General features: G+C 40.2%; 3 protein-coding genes across 3 annotated transcripts in view; 2 read left to right on the top strand and 1 right to left on the bottom strand.

Annotated features, from left to right (window-relative positions):
- The window catches only part of LOC147329889 (integrin alpha-5-like), a 52204-nt gene extending 42906 nt beyond the window's left edge, over positions 1 to 9298 (top strand). The window contains exons 23-30 of the mRNA XM_086291290.1: positions 224 to 304; positions 395 to 500; positions 2698 to 2856; positions 2954 to 3061; positions 6727 to 6840; positions 7276 to 7377; positions 7493 to 7615; positions 8159 to 9298. Coding sequence (XP_086147416.1) covers positions 224 to 304; positions 395 to 500; positions 2698 to 2856; positions 2954 to 3061; positions 6727 to 6840; positions 7276 to 7377; positions 7493 to 7615; positions 8159 to 8242 — 877 coding nt within the window. The 3' untranslated portion in view covers positions 8243 to 9298. The remainder of the gene's footprint in view (positions 1 to 223; positions 305 to 394; positions 501 to 2697; positions 2857 to 2953; positions 3062 to 6726; positions 6841 to 7275; positions 7378 to 7492; positions 7616 to 8158) is intronic.
- A 2191-nt stretch (positions 9299 to 11489) lies between these two features.
- On the top strand, positions 11490 to 16089 carry fbxo2 (F-box protein 2). The gene is made up of 6 exons (XM_086291288.1): positions 11490 to 11645; positions 12599 to 12664; positions 13500 to 13626; positions 14266 to 14358; positions 14440 to 14578; positions 15552 to 16089. The coding sequence occupies exons 2-6, from the start codon at positions 12628 to 12630 to the stop codon at positions 15684 to 15686; spliced, it is 531 nt and encodes a 176-aa protein (XP_086147414.1). The 5' UTR covers positions 11490 to 11645; positions 12599 to 12627; the 3' UTR covers positions 15687 to 16089.
- A 378-nt stretch (positions 16090 to 16467) lies between these two features.
- On the bottom strand, positions 16468 to 19409 carry svbp (small vasohibin binding protein). Its single transcript, XM_086291289.1, has 3 exons — positions 19250 to 19409; positions 18123 to 18248; positions 16468 to 18025 (listed from the first exon to the last, which is right to left on the bottom strand). The coding sequence occupies exons 2-3, from the start codon at positions 18234 to 18236 to the stop codon at positions 17939 to 17941; spliced, it is 201 nt and encodes a 66-aa protein (XP_086147415.1). The 5' UTR covers positions 18237 to 18248; positions 19250 to 19409; the 3' UTR covers positions 16468 to 17938.
- Positions 19410 to 19836: the final 427 nt, after the last annotated feature.

The raw sequence follows: 19836 nt of genomic DNA, 5'->3' as shown, positions 1-19836 counted from the left end.
TGTTCCTACTGTGTTATCCAAATATTTTTGATTCATTTTATCTTGTAGGGTTTTTTGGTAGCATTTGCAAAGTTAGTTTTATATATATATATATATGTTTAATAACTTCTCAGCTCGCTTCACTAAAAGTCTACAAAATTCAGGTTTGTAAAGCTGTTTAATGCTTCTTGATCAGGTGATCAGGGCTGTTTCAGTAACATTACGTTTTTGTGGTTTGTTCTAGTAAAAATGCAAATAACTCTGAGAGCGAAGTGGTGTTTTATGAGCTGAAGGTCTCTGCCATGGCTGACATCATTCTCCAGGGGTGAGGCTTCACTTTAGACACATAACTATGACATCATTTTTCTTAACCTTCATTCTTGCCAAGATAAAAGTGTGACTGTGCCGTTTGCAGTGTTTCTCGGCCAGACAAAGTCATCTTTCCTCCTCCCAACTGGACTGTGCGACAGGGTCTGGGGGAGGAGCAGGAGATCGGCCCTGAGCTTCAGCAGGTCTTCGAGGTAAAAATAACATCTACGATACACAAGAAGCTAGTCCTATCACGTTTGCACACTGAAACATAGAAGAGTAATACATTCAAAATATTCACCAACTTTTAATGTGAGTATAGTAGTGTTGGTGAGCTTAAATTAATAGTCATGTAAAATAGGAGCTCGGCTATTTCACTAAAACATTTTGCACTGTGAAAAAGAAGCTAACATTATCTTCTGAGGCTTAAAACGTCAGCTGTGGTTACAAAAAAAGTACACATAGGTGCCAGTGTTCACAGGAATGACTGTCCAAGAGCTGCATCTCAGACTCTACAGGCCTCAGTTAGCATGTTAAATATTGAAATTCATGACAGTACAATTAGGAAAAGACTGAACGTCTTTTAAAAAACAAATTGTCTCTTCTCTCCAGCAAGAAAATAGAATGGTTACAGTTTTGTAATGTTGCATCTAAACGAACCAAAAGACTTCTGAAACAAGGTGGTGACATTTTGCCATAATGCGCAGTGGCATATTTGGAAAATACCTCAGACCAGATGTCAAACACGGTGGTGGAGGGTTGATGATTTGGGCTTGTTTTTTGGAATATTGGAGTCACCAAGTCAGGCATGAACTCCTCTGTATAAATATTCCAGAATAAAATCTCAGGCCATCTGCCTAACAGACAGATCAACAACAGGAAAATGATAACAAGCATAGCAGCAAATCTACAATAGAGTAGTTGAAAAAAGAATCAAGGTGTTGCAATGGCTGAGACAAAATCCAGACCCCAACCTGAATGAACTGCTGTGCATAAACCAAAGCCTGTAAACCTCCAGCAACGTAAAGAAGAGTGGGTCAAAATGCCTCCACAGCTATGTGAGAGACTAAAAGTTAATACTGCTTAAGGTTGTTCTACAAGGTAAATAGGGAGCTGTTCATAAGCCATAATCATTAGTTTTTCTTATGCTCTTTCTGTATGTTTATGTGTTTTAAATGATCTTATTCTTCATTTTGTTTTATTTTTACTATTATGTGTCATTACAAAGAGTTGCAAATCTTCAAACTTGAGAGCCTGAAAGATCCTGGACTTTTTCAGATCTGTGAAGATCTGAGGAGTTCAGTTCTAAAACAAACTGGCAGGTGATTAAACTCTAGTGAGGGAATTCCTCCTTCTAACGTCACCATCCAGAAAAAGGAGGCGTCCTGAGTAACATTCCTGTGTAAAGACCGAAGCATCAATCGTCAACTGATTATCACTGCAAAATTACCACACTCCTCAGTGACACTAACACTTATGAGACCCCCATAAGCAGATACAAGAAGAAAGTCATGCATATGCAGGGTGTAACATCTCGGTGTAGGCATCAGTATGTATGGTGGTCAGTAGCTTTTTCCCTTTTAAGCTGTTGTATGCAATTCATGTCTTTCATCTAGTAGCTGCTTGTGTCTTACATTAAGAACTCATAAGTGTTGCTGTAAAATATTACCACACTCCTTAAATTGTTGAAAAGTGTGGTCATTTTGGAGTGATAATCAGATGAATTGAGAACAGCACTGCACCTCCCCTTGTCAGCTGGTAATATTGAGATGCGTCGGTCTTAACTAAGATGTGCGATAGTCTTCTTTTCCTTAAAAATGTGGCTACAAGGGGTTTCAAAGTGGGTCTCCTCCACTAGTGGATAATAACCTGGGTGCGTTTGTTCACAAGTAATCTGGTAGGATAAATCCAGTCAGAACGGATCCTGAAACCTGTTCAAAGGGAAAACAGGATTACCTGATTGGATAAGATCAGATAATCCAATAGTTTTTGGGTTTTTAAAAAAAATCTAGATCAAACCTCCAGTTTGTCGTGTTCATTTCTTCTTTTGAACAACCAGGACAAAAGTGAACTGGATGACGTGATCCATGGAAAGGAAAAAGCCGGTTCATTTTATCCGGACTACATCTGTTGAACAACTGGACCACTTGTTTTAGAACTGAAGAGAGGTGAAACGTTCACAAACCAGTCCAGTCGGCTTCTTTTATTAAGCTCTCAAGACTATCATGACGTGGATGGCTGTGCTGGCGCGCTTGATACAGTCAAACATTGCTAATGTCATTTCACACGTAGGACTTGTGTTTCCTTTTACTAAAATCACAATGCAAGGGAGTTTGTTTGTAAAGTGCAGTACACAATGTACAGTGTACTAAAAGAAGACACAGTATAACATGTTAAACTCTTTCTCAGTTGGTGAATAACGGTCCCAGTGTGGTGAGCCAGACATCTTTAGTGGTGAAATGTCCCCTGAAGGCTCATGGTCACTGGCTGCTCTACCCTCTGGAGGTGGTCACTGAGGGTCCTCTCAGCTGCTTCTCCAAAACAACCTTAAATGCACTGAAACTTAAGGTGAGGACACACACTTACACCTTTGTTGTTAGTCTATTCTTGACTGTGAACACTGGCTTGTGTTTGCTAATGACTCCTAATGTATTTATGTTTACAGCTTCAGCCTGGGGCAGTAGAGGGTCCAGCATCACTGAAGTCCAATGTTGAGCACCGCATCCAGAAGAGGGACGTGCACAGAGATCCTCTGGCTGAACAAGGAAACCTGGTGAGACATTACAGAATATAGAAATTCAACCTGTGAAGGAGTTTTACAGAGAACATGTACTGTTCTTTGATTAATGAATGGAAATGCTTGATTACAGATTCTAGCTGCAGCTAACTCAGCTTAAAGCCATCAGGAGCTAAGCAGAGTCTGACATCTCTGTGCACTTCATGCCAAACCTTCACTGTAGCACCATAACCTATGTATAGCCTAGCTTAGCACAAACACACACAGCAGGGTAAGTTCGTAGCAAACCTAGCTAAATTCAAGTTTAAACTGAATATCCAACTTTATTCCTTCTTCTGCAACCTTGTGACAACATTTGCTCCTCATCAGTGGACGTCATGTGTCCCTTAAAGACACGGGTCATGTTTGTCTCTGTCCTCAGTGTCTGACACGTGGGTGGAGAGTAGTGGCGAGATTAGCTTGCAGATCCCAAACACTTTAAAACAAAAGCTCTTTTGTTGGGTGTCGAGTCTCTCTGAGTTTCTACGGGACTGTGTTTACTGTAGTGTTCAGTGGTATTTACACATGTATGCAATGCACTGAAACCAAAAGATGCAAATGAGACTGCAGAAAGGAGTAGCTCTGCCTTTTCTTGTTCTGATTCGATTGTTTGTTTCAACAGAGGAAATGGAAATAAAGATGATGAGCTCTGGTCAACATCGACAGCTGCTTGCTGTAATTGTTTGTGAGAAGAAGTTAATTACGTTTGTGATTTACTGAGTTATTTTTGTGCGGCTGACATTTGACAGCTCATCTCTAATGGCACTCGGATGAAACCAAACAACCTTAGCACACAGAAATGTTTCGAATAAACCGTGCTGCACAGTGGGAATTCTAAAAACTAAAGTATTTTTAGTATTAATGAATTGGTGCTAACTTAATAGAAGTTCACAGGTCAGTGTGAACAACAGTTACACACTCCCAGAAGAAAGTTAGGGCTGCAGAATACTGTACATGTGCATTGTTGGGTTATTTTTAAGAGATAAAAAGCTTTAATTTTGATAACTTGTAGCTTCAGTGACTTGCTGTGGTATGTGACAGTCACTAGTTTTGTTTCCAACATATCACACAGTCTGCCATGCAATGCACGATTGTTGTAGGCAATTCAATTCAATTCAATTTTATTTATATAGCGCCAAATCACAACATAAGTCGCCTCAAGGCGCTTCATAGATACAGAGAAAAACCCAACAATCATATGAGCCCCTATGAGCAAGCACTTTGGCGACAGTGGGAAGGAAAAACTCCCTTTTAACAGGAAGAAACCTCCGGCAGAACCAGGCTCAGGGAGGGGCGGGGCCATCTGCTGTGATTGGTTGGGGTGAGAGAAGGAAGACAGGATAAAAGACATGCTGTGGAAGAGAGACAGAGGTTAATAACAGATATGATTCAATGCAGAGAGGTCTGTTAATACATAGTGAGTGAGAAAGGTGACTGGAAAGGAAAAACTCAATGCATCATGGGAATCCCCCGGCAGCCTACGTCTATTGCAGCATAACTAAGGGAGGATTCAGGGTCACCTGGTCCAGCCCTAACTATATGCTTTAGCAAAAAGGAAAGTTTTAAGCCTAATCTTAAAAGTAGAGATAGTGTCTGTCTCCCAAATCCAAACTGGAAGCTGGTTCCACAGAAGAGGGGCCTGAAAACTGAAGGCTCTGCCTCCCATTCTACATTTAAGTACTCTAGGAACAACAAGTAGGCCTGCAGAGCGAGAGCGAAGTGCTCTAATAGGGTGATATGGTACTACAAGGTCATTAAGATAAGATGGGGCCTGATTATTTAAGACCTTGTATGTGAGGAGCAGGATTTTGAATTCAATTCTGGACTTAACAGGAAGCCAATGAAGGGAAGCCAAAACAGGAGAAATATGCTCTCTCTTTCTAGTCCCTGTCAGGACTCTTGCTGCAGCATTTTGGATTAGCTGAAGGCTTTTCAGTGAGTTTTTTGGACATCCTGATAATAATGAATTACAGTCGTCCAGCCTGGAAGTAATAAATGCATGAACTAGTTTTTCAGCGTCACTCTGAGACAGGATATTTCTCATTTTAGAGATGATGCACAAATGGAAGAAAGCAGTCTTACATATTTGTTTAATATGTGCGTTGAAGGACATGTCCTGGTCAAAAACGACTCCAAGGTTCCTCACAGCGTTACTGGAGGCCAAGGTAATGCCATGCAGAGTAAGAATCTGGTTAGATACCATATTTCTAAGCTTTTCAGGGCCGAGTACAATAACCTCAGTTTGATCTGAATTAAGAAGCAGAAAGTTAGCGGCCATCCAGGTCTTTATGTCTTTAAGACATTCCTGCAATTTAACTCATTGGTGTGTGTTATCTGGCTTCATGGACAGGCACAGGGAGACTAACGCTTCCATGAGGAAACTAGAAACCCAGACAGTGTGGTTCATTCATAATCATAAAACACACCAACACTGTTGGTTATATATCATATTTCTACACATATGAACCGTTCATGACCCCTGGAATCATTTATGGATTTCTCTCTTTTGGGGCTTATGGGAGGCACATCTTGTTGGTGTAGGTAGGGTTAGGACAGGCTGTATTCACGATGTGAACCCTACTCAGTTGGTAATTGTTGATTTCAAAGGGACACTTTAGACCCTCTTGGCTTTTTAAAAATATATAGGGTTTGGGTTTAGGGCTGGGGTTTCACTGACAATGACTTACACCTCACAGGGTTAAACTGAAAGCTGAAATATTAAATAAACAACAACATTACTTTGTTCAATACACGACTTTACTCATTTACACACATCACAGGAGTTTCAGTGTGTGCTGTGGGGATCTGAGAACAGAGGCATGTGAATTGCCAGCAATCTTCTTTTGATTATATCCAAAGAATGAAGTTCAGTTTTTAGTCAGTGGGATTTTGAATGAAGTTTTCTTGGCGCTCAAACTGGTTCATATCAACTCTGTATAGAGCACCGGTGACTTTGACATCTTATATCATCACTGCACTGTAATCTGCTCTTACTCTGTCACTGTGCTGCCAAAACCATTTAACTGTGTGAGCCTTTCCAGAGGACCCGTCTTATTTTTAGAACATGTTTCAACATTTTAGCTTAATTCAAAGTCATAATAACTGACAATACTAATGCTAAGCATAATACAAAGAAACATAATCTCTGTTTATCCATGTGTTTATATTGCTACAAAAACGACTGCTAGGGTTTATGGTTATGCAGTTATATCACAGCATGTGAGGTATTCTCTTCTATATCGAAGATGGGGCTGTTTCTGTATAGTTCTTACAGGAAATTTGTCTTGAGCTTAGAGTCACTGCCACTCCGAATATTGACTGCCAGATGATGCATTGAAGTGCCAAAGCTCACAAAGTACGGAAGTACACTCAACAAATCATCCTACAAATCAGGAACGTTTAAAAGACTTTTGCAGGCTTCTCAGTCCCTGAGGCTGTGAGAATTAACGCTTAACAGTGAAATTGACAAATGGAAAACTTTTTATCAAACTAAGGAAAGTAAAGCACATGTATGCAAATGCATCATGTAGTAGAAAAATCCTTGCATGGTTTTTTTTTTGTTTAAATTGCTGTTGTGAGGGCAGTAATTAGTCATTAGTAATGAAAGAAATGACGGTGAATGGTTAACTGGAATGTGCTGTGCCTGCTCTGTCCCTCTGTAGACATGCAGTACAGTGGAGTGCTGGCAGCTGCAGTGTAATGTGGGGCTGCTGCAGAGAGGACGAAGTGTCATCCTGACTGTACGCTCAAGAGTCTGGGCTGAAACGTTCATGGAGGTGAGACTACAGGTCTTTGAACTCTGCATTACTGCTCTGTAGTGTCAGTCATGTCTTTCAAGTTTGAGAAGAAGAAACTCAACTAAGGAACAGACTAGAGCGGATGAAGGTGAGAACCTGCAGGAGTCTGTGCTCATGCTGCCCTCTGTCGACCGACAAAAACAGACAGTGTGTCTCATCCACATTAGATCATTATTCATACCTAACAGTTTTCCTAATGAACTTAATAGGCTTTCTACTGTTAATTGTGACATTTTATAATTAAATTTTGAGCCTACTATAACCCACAGTACAGAGTAGATGATGTATGGAACGATAAACTAATATTTAAAGAAATAGTACGAAACTGATTTCGCAGAAATCACAGAGGCTTTTGATTTTCCTTAGATACAAAAAAGTTTCCTCATTAAACTTTTGTTTATCGATCGTCCACAGCGAGCCTATAAGCAGTACACGCTGGAGTGCTCCGTTCACTTCAGCGTGGACAGGATGCCGTATTCTGTTTCTCCCACATTAAAGCCATCAGGATCCAAAAAGGTAACATCAACAGCTTTTTTCTGTGTTTTTACAATTTCACAAGCTCTTTAGATTTTTCATTTACAAATGAAAATCAGTGCACGGTGGATCAGTTCTGCGGTTTCCTGTTGTTCAGGTGGCGACTGCTGTGATGTGGAATAAACCCAACAGTCAGTACTCGGTTCCTGTGTGGATCATCATCCTGGCTGTTCTAGCTGGGTTGCTGTTGCTGGCCTTGCTCATATACTTACTTTACAAGGTAACAAGGTGTTCAAATACCCTACTTTTAGCATGATCACAGAAAAACAGCTCTGGAATAACTTGGTTGTTACACATTGCAGTTTTTGTAATATTCTTGATAAATATGAGATTGACAGCACTAACCTTCGGGCTTTTCTGCTCTACTGAGTTACAGCCTGAGCCAAAGACCCCAAAAACAGATTTTTGTTTCTTTAGTCAGTTTGTTTACTTATAACTGCTGAAAGCTGTGATCTGAACTAAAGCTGTGCTTGCAGGACACGGAAATTGTAAGATTGTCTTTCAGTTGTTACTGCGGGAACAAAAACCCAACAAAAACCATTACAGAAGCAAGAAAAACAATGTGTTGTAGAAAAATCAGTATGGCTGTCATTAGATAGTGTTTGTGGATTGACCAGATATTGTAAAAGTGACTATTCTTTAAGAGTTGTGAGTTGCATTTTGGGTAAGTTATCAGGGAACAGTGTATTTTTTTACACGTATCAGTTGTGAAGCTCACACGTTATTATTGTTTTGCATCTAATCTCTTCATCCTTTGCTTTAGATGGGCTTCTTTAAAAGATCAGACCCATACGGTACGACCATGGAAAAGGCCAAACTCAAACCCCAGGCGTCCTCTGAAGCTTAGATCTGAACGGAGCCTCCACCTGCAGCTGTTCCAAAGAACTGGAAGTATTGTCGCATTCCCAAAAAAATAACGGAAATTCCTAATTATAAGCAGGCCACCCATTCATGAAGGGACAGTTATGGGTGCTGTATCACTGGAAGATAAAAATGTCTGGTGCTGCACTAAAACATTACAGGGGTCACGCAGTTGGATATGCACTGCTGTTTGTTGGACATTCCTCTGTGCAGTCAGAGACTTTTCTAGAAGCTCATCCTGTCATATTATACTCCTGCATTGACAATAAAGAAACAAATGGACATCCAACAAAAGGCACCAAAACGTCGGTAGTTCATGAATGCAAAAAAAGTGTGATTCAAGCCATGTTTGTAAGCTTGGTGTTGATGATTTTGAAAATTCCTGCTTATGAATGATGCCTAAACCACTTGTTATTTATGGCACAATGATTTCCTATTGATTGTTGAATGTTGTACTGTACTGTCCACAGGAAGAAAAAAATCAAAAAAGCAACGTGCCAAATCTGCAATGTTTAACTTGAATTTTTCTCTCCCATATTGGGAGGTACTTTGTGTATGATGTAATGTATTCATTGTGTTATATTGATGTTGTGGCACAGAATAAAGCCTAATTTTGTATACCCACACAAGAAGCTATGATCAGCCTTTTACAGCTAGATTGGGCTGCCTGGTAGGGAGCTGGTTAGCACTGTTGTAGGAGCTGCCTGCTCGAGGAAGGAGATTTTGCAGTGGAGTAGGAACACCAGCAACATCACCTCGCTCAACTTCTTCTGCAGGAACCTGCTCACCAAATTAAACCCCTTTCACCCAACTTAATCCCCAAGAGCTCCTTCAGCTATTTTTCTTTTCTTTCTTTCTTTCTTTTTGCATTTAGGGGCACTGGCACATGGAAAAAAATGCTATATGTAATAGGTCATTCTTCTGACGTCTATTCACCTTTTCTTTAGTTGGACTGAACGTGAAGTCCTCCAACTTAAACTCCATTTTTGACACCACCACACACAAGAAAAAGCTACTCATTTAGAAACATTGATTTATAATTACTCCCTTTATTTCTTTTGTATTTTTAGAATAAAAATAATTCAATCCAGCACTGCATCATAAAACCCTGAAGTGCTGTTTTTATTTGCAGAGTATTTTAGACTTTCTTATAGTTTACACCTGGGACACGGAGGACAAAAACTGTGATGAAATGTATTGATGCTTTCATCAACCAATAAAAGCAAGATGAAAGTTTGGAAGTGATCCAATTAGAAGTAATATCCTTCTGATCAGGAGTAATATCCTTGTGCAGTAAGTTTAGACCCTCACATGTTCTCATGAAAATGGGACAAAATGTCAACACTTGGGAGGACCAGAAGACATATGGACACATTTCCCATCTGATGTTATTGAAGATAAGACCCTTTGTAAACCAAAGGAGCAACTGCAGTAAAAACACAGCAAAGGTAGGCTTTACATTTTACATTACATTGCATCAAAAGCCGTAAACTACATCAAAATGTGCTGTCAAAATGCTAAGAAGCAAAAATAATTTCTAAAATTATTATTTTTAAATCGCCGAACAAGCTTGCAAGATAAGAATAATTTAACGACTCTGCTGTTAAAGTGTGTCACCAGTAATTCCTTGGTGGCTTGTGGGTATGACCGTCCCTTAGTTTGGGTGTATGACTGATTTAAGTTTGTAAATAAATAAAATAAGAAGAAGTTGATATGCTATTACTCTTTTATGATCTATTTAGCCCTACAGCTTTGACAAAATGGGCCATAATGATGGTGCAGGGTGTTCTGGGAATCCATCCTACCTGACAAACCATCCTACCCGTTGTTTCTACGCAACACGAAATTCAGTGGCGAACCATCCTACCTATGTGAATATAAGCTACTAACATACTCTGATGGGTACAATTAAGTGCCAAACCGTCCTACCTTTGTAAATGTGACGTACAAGCATACTTTAACAGCTAAAATTAAGTGGCAAACCGTCATACCTACTTACATTTGTGCTGGAATGACTCTGTGACAGCAGAAATGTGCATAAACTACTTACAATAGGACGTTTTGCCAAAGCAGGACGTTTTGTCAGAACACCGGCTTCATTAATATTGTTTGGTTCGTTTACTTTCGTTTAAATTAAAAACTTACCAGTCATCTAAGTTGTGTTTCCATCATAAGTCACACACTTTTCCTGGGAGTGCTCATCAGACAAACCACAGAGCAAATCTTTGTCTAACATGTGAACAAGTGTTTTACATTAAGGGCATAAGCTCGCTTTTGGTTTTTGGCAGAACCATCATATGATACCACATCTCCCTCTGCAGGTGATATATGTTACTGCCATCCACAACCTTGCTGCCGCTGCAGAGGACTGTGCTACACATTGACAGCATAAAAGATGCGTGAAGTCAAGATTGATAAAATATTTAATATCTACTCAAAACTAAGGCCCAGGCACGAGGAAAGGTCCACTAGACAATATTTTGGACAGATATTTTATGTGTGATGTGTGAGGCCTATGCAGAACAGCAGCACGGACATGTGCTGCATCACCCTGTTATATTGTCCACTTGATGGTGACTGCAGCTGGACTCCACAGTCCCAGTGAGTTCCCAATGGATGTTATGAGTGGACCATTAGTCTTGTACAGTCCCACTCAGGTCAGTCTGCCTGGTGTTACAGCTTAGAGTCCTGGTGTACTGCTCTATCAGCCGGTCTATAAGTCAGCTGTTTGATTGTAATGCATGTTACTGTATGGCAAATTCTACTTGGTCCCCTTTCCCATCAGTTTAAGATGTGTTTCCTGGTTTTGAGTTTATTTTCACTGGGTCTGTTCACTTCTGGAATAACTTACCTTCTACAATCTGGTGTCCTTTCATATGTCATAGATCATTTTCTGATTTTAACTAATTCGCAAAGTTTGGTATTTAATTCTTGTTATTTCTTAACTTTCTTGGTTATTGTTTGGCTCTTCTTGTATTTGAATGCTACATAAAACCTCACGATCAACTAAAGTGACCCTATTAGTATATGCAACGTGACTTACTGAATGCTTTTCTCCCACAGCTGCTGTTGAAGTGTTTCCTCTGACATTTGTGCTGAGTCCATGTGTGTTCTGCTGAGTTATGCTGGATGGATGCACCCTGCCTCCAACCAGAGTGTTCTGTGTCTCTCCTCCTCCTCTCTTCGCTCTCACTCCTTCTCGTGTGTGTGTGTGTGTGTGTGTGTGTGTGTGTGTGTGTGTGTGTGTGTGTGTGTGTGTGTGTGTGTGTGTGCGTCACAGTCTATAAAAGCCTCTCTATTGTGGGGGTGCAACTCTGCAGAGGAACTCAAGTGCAGGCAGAGAAACAGCCAGAGGAAACAAAAGACTGCACCTGGCCACCTTCTTGTCTGTGAGTAACATACACAATATGCTGCTTTATGCATTTAGCTCAGTGTTTTATTTAAAGCAGAGCATGTCATTAGCATGCGTGTCATGTAGCTGTTATGCTTTGCAGGGGGAAATGACTCAGTAGTTTTTTCTCAGTCTCAGTGAACAGCAAAATGCAGATCCAGTATCTTGCACAGTGTCTGATGCACAAAACTCTGTGAGACTAAAATGACAAGTTATCGTTTTGGGCCTTAATGCAAAAATGATTAGCTCATCTTAAAAAACATTGTTGGTACCAGTGCTGAAGCACACAAACACCAGGCATATAAAGAGAAAGCTAATGACCAGGCACTGTACATACACTGTATTCGAGCTGCTAGAGTTTAAAAGTGTTGCTATCCCTGGTTGTTTTCCTGCTGACTGATGTCTGTCTGATGACTGCTTGATCCTCTGTGATGCCTCCTATTCAGCATGTAAAGCGTGAGGCTTTCACCCTCTCTGCTGTGCTGTGAGTCAGCAGACAGGGTATTAGTGTTTGGGTTGGGATGTTTTTGAGACTATAGGTCTCACCTCATATGCTCCTGAGCCCACCTAAACCACATATGCTGATCATTGATTGCACCAAATGTCACAAAGATTTCAGTCAATTTAAAACAGCCTTTTGCTGTAAAGGAAACTCTAGCACCATGTGACCACTAAGAGTCCCAAAGTCACTATGATTCTCCTTGGATGTTTATTTACATGTGCTTCCCGAGCACAAGCCTTTGCCTTATTGGACGTTCCCCATTGAGTGGAGTTCAGCAGTCTTCCAGCTGGCATGACACACACACACACTACTGTTCCAGCACACTACTGTGTAATATAGAAGAGACCTGTATGAGTACCTCTCCTGCAGCTAAGCCAATACCTACATGAAGGATCTGGTTTAAATTGTAATACTGGTCCAAGTAGCAATTTCCTGTTTTTCCTGTGCAGGTCGTGCCTTCTCTGAGTGAGCTGTAATCATGGCCAGAAACCTGCTGAAGAACCCCAGCGGAGAAGGTAAGATATTATTTTTCCCTCAGTGGATTAGAGAGCATGATGAGCATTTCATCAGATGCTTTTTAAAGTAGTAGTTTTGACATTTTGTTTATAACTTTTACTTTTTGCAGAGCTTACCTCTTGTATGAACCTTACATGTACACAAGAGCCTAGTGTAGGATACAGGATACCTCCAAAGTTACAAAGCAAGGCAGAATCCAAGCAGTCAAAGATGAGACAGGGAGCAGTGCACACATAAGGAGGTTCACGGGGAGGCCACTGATCCGAAAGAGGGAGCACAAGATGCTTTGGGTAGACTGGAAATGGGGCACAGGGAGAAACAATAACGAACAGGAGACATACACACAAGAAGTAGTGTTATTCATTTAGAAACATGTTTCTAGGCACCCGGTGAATGGTAGTCCAGTGTCCACTTTTCTTCTTGGCTCTGCTTTTGGTCTTCACCAAGTTCTGAGGGGGGGTATCTGACTGGTTTGGTGTCGAGTGTGTTCAATAACTTGCTAATGATTTCTGCCTTTTACCGTGATATTTTAGGATGTGACACTGAGAACAGCTGTCAGCTTTGTTCACTTTTGTTTCTCATAACTTACTCATAACTATTTCATAACAGAAGTTGCATAGCTAACAAGTTACTCACCAGATCAAGACTAAATTAGATTTCTTTTTAAAAACTATTAGTTCTGGTCTTGTTTTTGAGGCCGTTTCGTGCTGGCCAGCACTCAAATGCAACTAATTGTGCTCTTGTATTTGACCCAATAAAGCTCATGTAAAAAACAAAACAAAACGAAACATAATACTGTGACTGGAAGCTTGAGACTGTGGATTTCCCTCCCAGATGAGCTGAAATTCTGGGAGCTGATAGAGAATGGTGGGAGCCAGTGGAAGGTGGAGGACATGCCGGGAGACTGTGGTCATGACTTTTGCAGTGAAGGAGTGACTAAATACTTTGCAACCTCCTTTGAGTGAGTAGTTATCACATACAACATATGAGTATTGGTCACACCACTACATTCTGTCAGGCTTCTTTTAGGGTCACTGGAAAAGGTTTAAATGGTAAGCATTTGTATAGCGCTTTTACTAGTCCCTAAGGACCCCAAAGCACTTTACACAACCAGTCATCCACACATTCACACACCGGTGATGGCAGCTACATTGTAGCCACAGCCACCCTGGGGCGCACTGACAGAAGCAAGGCTGCCGGACACTGGCGCCACTGGGCCCTCTGACCACCACCAGTAGGCAACGGGTGAAGTGTCTTGCCCAAGGACACAATGAGACTGAGACTGTCCAAGTCGGGCTCGAACCGGCAACCTTCCAATTACAAGGCGAACTCCCAACTCTTGAGCCACGATCGCCCCATAAGACGTTAAAATGTTTGGACAGATAGTTATGATACTCTATAATACAGCGCATAGTTCTAACAGTATTATTGAGTCTGTCTCAACAACATATGTACATGCATAAGGTTTTACTAAACTACAACTTTGTTATTCACATGAAACATATTAAGTTCAATTTAAACATCATATATGTGGCAGAATGCTTTTTTTGTTTTCTTCCCAAAATTAGTTCAGTGTGCAAATATATCCTGTGTGTCCCAGGCTGTGTCTGAAGAGGCAGGTGATTGACCTGCTGGCAGAGGGATTCTCATCTGAACAGCTGGATGCACAGCCTCCTGTCACAGTACAAGACTGGTAGGACACGTCTGAACAGACACGTTATTTCCTTTGTGTCAGAGAACAGACTCAGTGATTAAAGGGAAGCTCATCCTGCAGGTACTGTGGGAGGACGGACTGTGGCTGCACCTACCAGATGACCGTGTGTCTGCTAGATGAGAACCACGAAGTCATACAGGAGTTCAGACCAGATTCGGTGACTCTGGACCCCGACTGTGATGACTGCTCATGGAAAGAGGTTTTTGAAAGCCCCTTTAACTGTTGGTAGAACCTCAAAATCCCATCCTTTCGTGAACCTCGGGACCAAAAATTGTCCCGCCCCAAAAGTGCTCTAAAAATGTTATATATCAATATTTTTTTCTACTTTAAATTAGTCAATCTTTTAAAACTACTTCTGCTTAAAATATCCATGTCAAGTTTTAATTATATTTTCATTGTTTTAACCCTTTAAATCCCAGTTTTATTACATGAGCGCCCTGTTTTTTTAGCCCCAAAAAACAAAAAAACTAAATATTTTCCAAAAAAAACATTTGAAGTAATATTTGTTTGTTATTATAATTAGGCCTTTAGATGGACCAAAGATTGGCACCAACATTCATTTCGATCCACTTTTATTTTTTTTGCAGGAGCGCATTTCATAAAATGCACACACTATCGGTCCTAATCGACCACGCCCAAAAAAGTGCTATAAATCAATCAGGCTTCTTTCCCCGCAGGTCTGTCTAAGCAGCCCGCTGTTTTCCAGCCCGGGGTCAAATGTGAAGCAAGGGCGCCACCCGGTGGACAAATAAAAAAAATTACAACTCTAAGGCCTCCTCAAAAATGAAAATGAAACTTAAAAACATCGACGATCCCTTTGACGTAATTAATTTGCAGTGAAAAATCGCGTTTATAATGGGTTTCAAGGGGCAGAAATCGGCCACGAGGTTCGATAGTGGATGTATGCCTTTTATTCAGCCATTTAAGCTCATTTAAAAAACTCAGACTGAAATTTTAAAATAAAATGGGAAAAAAAATACATGTTTGAAAATTTGGCTATACTCCATTAAACACAGTGGAAATGGCGTGGAATTAAAAAACGCAAAGGCCACGAAATGGTCCCAGGTTCTACCAAGGGTTCAGTTAAAAATCAGATTCTTATAAATGTGTGACAAACACAGTGCTCTGTATCCTGCATTACAGCTCACAGTGGTTTTCTGTCTGTACTGCAGGTTAACCACACGTTTTCTGACTATGGCCCTGGGATGCGTTTCATTTCCTTTGAACATGGAGGACAAGACACTAAGTTCTGGGATGGCTGGTTTGGAGTCCGTGTCACTGGAAGCTCCGTTACTATTGAGGTTTAAGCAGCACTGACAACAGAAAAAGGGAACCACATAATAGTGAAAGGTGGAGAATAAAGAACTAGAACATTATTGTCAGAGCTTTCGATTGATGGCCAGCTTTGCCTTATCCTGCATTTTGCTTTTCATGCTGTGAAAACACTGCTTCACATTTGTAAAATGACACAACAAAACCCTACCATCGTGTCATCTTGGCTTTACTAACCTGAAAATCCTTAAACTGCTGCCTGCACCAGTTATTATCTACTACATAATCTGTTAACTACTACCTCTGTGGAACTACACTGTGGGTTGAACTAAGGGACTGACTTGATGAGTGGGGTTCTGAAAGTGACCACATTTTATCAGTTAACCTGGAATTATAATTAGGATATAAACCAAAAAGTTAATAAAGAATTCAATGGATTATGACTTGTCCTCATTTATAAGAAGACTGCTTGTAGGGGGTTGAGAATATCAAGATGGACGTACTTCCTCTGCTACTGCTGACTATATGTGGTCACAAAGGCTTTCTCGATGGACCATGAATCAATACATCATATACAAATGTTCGGTAATTTATTCAAATATTTTTCTTTTAATACTTCTGTTCTGCTACAGAGCAGAGGGGTAATCTTACCACCACACCCTTACAAAAAAGGTGGGGTGTTAAATATAAGAGCTGCTGATCTGTTGGTGTCTTTGGAGATGAAGGACTCAGGAAGTAGCTGCTGTTGATGGCTTTTTGTGTTAATTCATCTGACAGATAAAGTTTTGTCAAAACACAAAGAAATGAAAGCACATATTCAAAAAAACTCACTTTTTATTTTTTTTATAAATCATACTCAGGTCAGAGTAGATGCCATAGGGTAACAAACAATACAAATATTTATAGGTTACAAAATTAGTGACTGTGGCAAAAACATGCAGGAGTAGCTCGTGAACAGATCAGTGAGACTCTGACGAGTCTATATGAGCTGTGGTAACACACAGATATTAAGGACAATGGATTTTAAAGTTACTATTAGTTTGTGTTCATGAATCACTGAAACACAGCCTCATGGCCAGAGCGGAGCGTAGTGTTGCATTAAGTATGCTGGTAAGAGAATGAAAACTTTCAGACAAAATCTGAAGAGCTAACATGGACCAAAGAACTTTGTTTCTCCAAGACTTCCACCAGTCTGCAGCTCCACTACCTCCACCTAGAAGTCCCTGAATCCAAAAGGATGTGTGCCTCTGAATTAGTTTGTGATATTCTCTTCAAAACATCAGGACAGCTGTTCTTATACAACAGGGTATGTATTTAAGAATGTATGACACTACATATGTAGTAATGGTAAAGAAGGCTTCCAAAGGTACGTGAATCCAGATCAGCTGAAACAGTTCAAAGCTGGGCCAAAATTCACACACGATGGCAAATTCATCCGGATAACTAACAGACAGACTGACAGAACACATACCATCACTGGAAATCACACGGACAGATAGAATAGACTTCACTCGCAGTAGGACATAAAAATGTGACCTTCTACAGTCTGTGATTGGGTCAGAGTGAGACATCACTGTAAGGTACTGGCTGAAAAACACAGTGGAGTGGAGGAGTGATAGCAGGATATTAAAATACTCCTAATAAAAACGTAGGCAGGTGACAACAAGTCAGGAGAGCATAATGTACAGACTAGCAATGTTTATGACCGGAGCTGTGCCAAAACTGATGATTTCTTCAGTACAGCTGTGATTTTTCCTCATTACTATGGTACTTTAACGCCTGCAGCAAGCTTTAAATATTAAGAAGTTAAAAATAAAGCACTCTGTCAAAACAGGCTCTTAACAACTCACTGTTGCAAAGTGACAATGAGTTGTTAGAGGAGAGGTCCAAAAACATCTCTCCTCTCATGGATATCAGCCTTAAACCCATTTCCGGTTGGCTGAGAGACTTCCTGGGTTAAGAAAGCAGGTAAAAATATCACTATGTATGTTTGACCTGGACACCTTTCACATGCACACCTCGGGGAAAGGAAACATCAGTAACCTGATGCGCCTCAACATCAGCTTACAACAACTAATGTGTGGCATTTTCAAGTCCGCTGCAGGGCCAGGAACTGGAGTCTGTTAAATGTCACATGTTGCCTGATTCAACACCAGAAACAAATACTTTTTAAATTGTTTCCAGCAGGTGGCATCAACAGAGATGCAGCTGAATATAAGAGAGCAGTCTGTGTGTGTGTCTCTCCATGGTGTTTTTGGAGGGTGTGTAAAATAGGGAGGACAGAGCATCATTCTCCTTGTGACTGCATCTGTTTACAAAAGGCCTCAAACTGCTGCTGCTCCAACTCTGTCATCACCTTGTTCAAAGCATAGATCTGCAAATGAAAGAAAGCAATCAAATTTAATGTCTGTTTATGATTTTAGGTTGGGGTATGTGTGCTAGGTTTAATAACAAAAGGGGATGATGGCCACCTCTGCTCTCTGCCGCTGCTTGAGCTCTTGCTGTGCAGACTTCTGCTTGGCTCTGTCTCCTCTGGTCGGGGTTGAGTTCAGCTTTGGTTTGTCTTTACGACACGCAGGCTCCATGGTGATGGTCCACTAGAAATGTAACAAGAGACGAGCGTCAAATGGTCTCATAGTGACAAAACATTAAAAAGAAAACCATATATTGTGACTAAAAATAGAGTCAATATGAGAGCAAATCATGATGGATTGTCTAATGTGATCAAGAAGAGTTCAGTAACACATAACTAGCTAAACCTAATGAACAGCTAGTGAAACAAACAAATGAGGAAAACAACAAAAACGAGTGGGTGAGAGAAGCTGTAGTTTCAAGGTTTACAATCCACTGCCCAATTATACAGCCGTGACATCAAGGTGGCAACTATTCACAATACAGAAATTTGAGAACATTTAAATAAAAAAGGAAACAAGAGAACTAAACCCTTTGATGTAGAAGATTAAGACACAAAAAGCGCAACTTTTAACAAAAATGACCCACAAAATGAGAAATATATCAAGTTTACTTAACTAATTGTGGATTTTATACATTTAAATACTTATTTAAATGCATCACATCACCCCTCCCCTTTCCCTCCAATTATCCAGTGTGTGTTTGTGTATGTAGGCCTTTTATAACTTGTGATTTTGCTCCTTCTCTCATCTGTATGTTTAGGAAATTAAACAAGTATTTTAGGCAGTGTCATAACCAGCTTTATGATGAATGCGTTCCACATTTACACAGTTTTAGGAGTTTAGTTAGGACCTTACATTTTCATTCCCTGGACAGCGGGAAGTTTTAACGATCTTTCCCCCTTATTTTCGAACAAAAACCATTAACGGAGTTAATGGATGATAAATGAGCGTTAGCTTTGGCTGTAAAGCTGCAACAGCAACAAGAGCGAAAACAACTGTGCCGACACAAGTCAAGTGCTCCACAAAAAGAGAAATCTAAACGTCCTAAATGTGCAGCTCTAATCCTTTATCGCCAAGATCGTCTCTGTACATGTAGCTAATATTAGCGAGCTAAGAGTTTGGTTTTAATAGAGTAACATTTCAATCGCCAGCAGCATTTTAGATTCTGATAATGGTACACTTACCCTACAGTTGACAAAGTAAAGACAACAAGTAGAAAAGGCGTTATAACGTGCTTTGACCACCCTTAATCAGCTTGTAAACTGACTGCAGCTAGCTACTAGACGATCACTAGTGCTACCAACAAACAAGTCCGTGTTTAGTCTGCGGGCATTTGTGGAAGGTTCCGGATATTTTTCCTTCTTTTTCTATTCAAATTTGCGGTCAGCTAGAGGCAACAAAACCACATTGGTGCCCTCGATAGGTCTTATGTAGTTTGTGAACTTGGAAAACTAAAAAACAAACAATAAACAAACAAACAAACAAAGAAAAAAAATGTGGAGAAAATAGTCTTAGTTTTGTATTTGTTAATCTGATAAAAATAATAAAAAAAAAGTTGTCACAAACTTCCTGATCAGGCTTTTATGGACATGTTTATTGAGACTTTGTATGTCTACAAGACTGAGTCAACTTCTTCCAACTGTTTCTGTTGAAATATAATAAAATATACTGATATTCCTTAATCGTTTCTCTGGCGTAATAATTAAAAAAAATATATACTAAAACTAACACTGAAACTAATAAAAGCTAAACTAGAATCAAAGATATTCAA

The sequence above is a fragment of the Aulonocara sp. 'chitande type north' Nkhata Bay genome, linkage group LG5 (assembly GCF_057382095.1).
Source record: "Aulonocara sp. 'chitande type north' Nkhata Bay isolate Kocher_YH1m ecotype deep benthic linkage group LG5, A_spYH_male_GT1.1, whole genome shotgun sequence".
In the NCBI taxonomy this organism is placed as follows: domain Eukaryota; kingdom Metazoa; phylum Chordata; class Actinopteri; order Cichliformes; family Cichlidae; genus Aulonocara; species Aulonocara sp. 'chitande type north' Nkhata Bay.
The sequence above is the reverse complement of the archived record's forward strand: the minus strand, read 5'-3'. Positions and strand labels throughout refer to the sequence as shown.